The sequence below is a fragment of the Penaeus chinensis genome, chromosome 34 (assembly GCF_019202785.1).
Source record: "Penaeus chinensis breed Huanghai No. 1 chromosome 34, ASM1920278v2, whole genome shotgun sequence".
NCBI lineage: Eukaryota > Metazoa > Arthropoda > Malacostraca > Decapoda > Penaeidae > Penaeus > Penaeus chinensis.
The window spans coordinates 6,055,787-6,058,286 of record NC_061852.1 but is presented as its reverse complement, the minus strand read 5'-3'; the positions used below and the strand labels follow the sequence as shown (position 1 = coordinate 6,058,286).

The window sequence follows — 2,500 nt, the reverse complement described above, 5'->3', positions numbered from 1 at the left end:
AGGATTCAATTTCCGGCACAGCAGCAACTTCAACTTCAACATTAACTTCAAAACATCTAAGCTCATGAGTTACAACGGTTGTTTTTTATAAAATAAATGACTTCACAGAGCAGATAAATATAAAATACTCTTGGAATCAATGGCAGTACGTTACAGTCGTGCTTTATCTTACTTTTAGAAATCGATTTCATTGATGATTCAAATGTTCTTTTAATTCTCTCTTAAATGTATTCGGGCTGTGTCATGTGCCTGAACTGAGTGACTATATGCCTATATAAACACATACGCGTAAACAAACAAACGAACACACACACACACACACACACACACACACACACACACACACACACACACACACACACACACACGCACACACACACGCACGCACGCACGCACGCACGCACGCACGCACGCACGCACACACACACACACACACACACACGCACGCACGCACGCACGCACGCACACACACACACACACACACGCACGAACGCACACACACACTTCCTCATATAGTCTCCTACATTCATATATATAGGTAGATAGATAGATTGATAGATATAAGTAAAAGAAAAACATGTTATGATAAAATGATGATTTCTACATAACCCCACGTACAAAAAAAAAAAAAAAAAAAAAAAAAAAAAAAAATCCAGCAGATGGGCCTGAAAGATGATAAAAAAATTAATAAGCGTAATTACATGATGTATTGATGACATTCAAGTTTTCAGTTAGTTATATCAGTGACAGTCAATAAAAGTAATACAAATTTAATTTTGTCAGAGAAAAACGCGCAGCTAACAAAGAAGAAAAGAAAAGAAAAAAAGGAAAGAAATATGTATCTATATATATTTAAATATATATACACACAAAATAGCTAATACAAAATATTAATGATTGAAAAATAAGCAAATCTTGAGAATTCTAGAAGTTCCAACACAATTGAATTCATACACTCCTCTTAATACTGCAAGAAAGAAATGAAAATTATAATCTTTCCATAGTTATTAGACAATTAAATTGGATAGTCCCCCCCCCCCCTTTTGAGAGATAAAGAAAGTCTTTTTTGAGAGATTAAGGATTTTCTTTTTCGGGATATTAATGAGTAATTCCCAGAGATTAAAATTGCCTTTGATGGAGAGCGAGGCCGAGAGATTGATCATTGGTGTAAATTACGCCGTAGAAATGGATAGATATCCCGGGTAAGTTAGTTTTGTGAAGCTTGTATGTTTAATGTTGTTAAGGCTGTTTGTTTTCATCAAATAAAAGGGAGAGAGTGTTGTTGACGAGTTGAATTGGCAGAACTATAATGGCTTCTACTGTTATATTATCCCTTGATAACCTGTGATATGTGATTTAAAGTTTTTTTTCTCTCACACATGCTCAGTATCACATGATCTCCCAACAGATGGTTTTCCAAGTAATACATGTAGAATCACATTAATAGATAATCATTTCTGACTAAATCACTAAGTAGATGTGCATAACAGTTGTTAATGACCACACATGGATGTAATCACCGGAAGTTGCAAAGAAATTGGTAAAATAGCCATTATAGTTGAGTCAGTTTTCATCCCTCCCTTTCATTTACTTCCATGGCTGGATGCGTTTAGTTATTTATCAAATTTCTTCCCTAAAAAAGAAGTTGAGAAAAGGGAATAGCACAAAGGCATGATGAGATTTATTTATTATTATTAAAGAAAAACTTAAAGAACTATTGCTCACTTGCTTTTAAAAAAATCAAACTAAAATATCAGATATATTACCTAATGATTCACCTTGTCAGACATTTTACTTACTTCAATGCTAGTGTAACCAAGTATAAGTTACAGCACATAAGTCTAGGATGACCCTTTGGATCATATTAGTAATTACCTTGAGTATTTTACCCTCAGTGGATGCATTTACCCCAGGTTGGAAATCACAGCATTAGATAACTTACAAGCCAAATAATCCTACTAAATCACCTACATTACTCAACCATACTAAATCGTACTAATTGATTTCAAGTATAGCTATAGTATACTAACTTATGTCACTGTGAACATAGTTACCGTGGCGTACTAACTCATATTACTGTCTTTAAAAAGCAGTAACAGGTCACAGAAAGCCACAATATATATGTGACAATTGAAGCTGTCACAATGAAGCACACCTCTATAATTTCCAGGTACAAGGGAGGTGGCTTATGTTACCTGGAGCTGGACGAGCCTTTGGCGTGGTTGCCTGCTGAAGTAGCGCGCCTTAGTGCCCCCCGACAAGGTCTCAGCTATGACTCCTTTGGAAATGGTGAGCAAAATGAGTGGAAAGCCTTTTTATGAGAAACTATATTTATTTGACTTGCAGTTATCCTGTGATTTTTCAAATATAAAGAATAAGGTTGCATGGATTGTCATTTGTGACCTGACTGAGCTGTAACTTCATCTTTCCTTATCACATATTTTCACAAATAGATTTTGTGGCTTTCCAGATGGGCAGATGGATAGCTATATGCATACAT

The 2,500-nt window shown here is 35.3% G+C and overlaps 1 protein-coding gene across 2 annotated transcripts in view; it reads left to right on the top strand.

The window, feature by feature from the left end:
- Nucleotides 1-1,067: 1,067 nt before the first annotated feature.
- Nucleotides 1,068-2,500, top strand: part of LOC125043483 — a 14,507-nt gene continuing 13,074 nt past the window's right edge. For both annotated transcript variants that reach the window (XM_047639584.1, XM_047639583.1), the window contains exons 1-2: nt 1,068-1,202; nt 2,171-2,289. In XM_047639584.1, coding sequence (XP_047495540.1) covers nt 1,102-1,202; nt 2,171-2,289 — 220 coding nt within the window. In that variant the 5' untranslated portion in view covers nt 1,068-1,101. The remainder of the gene's footprint in view (nt 1,203-2,170; nt 2,290-2,500) is intronic.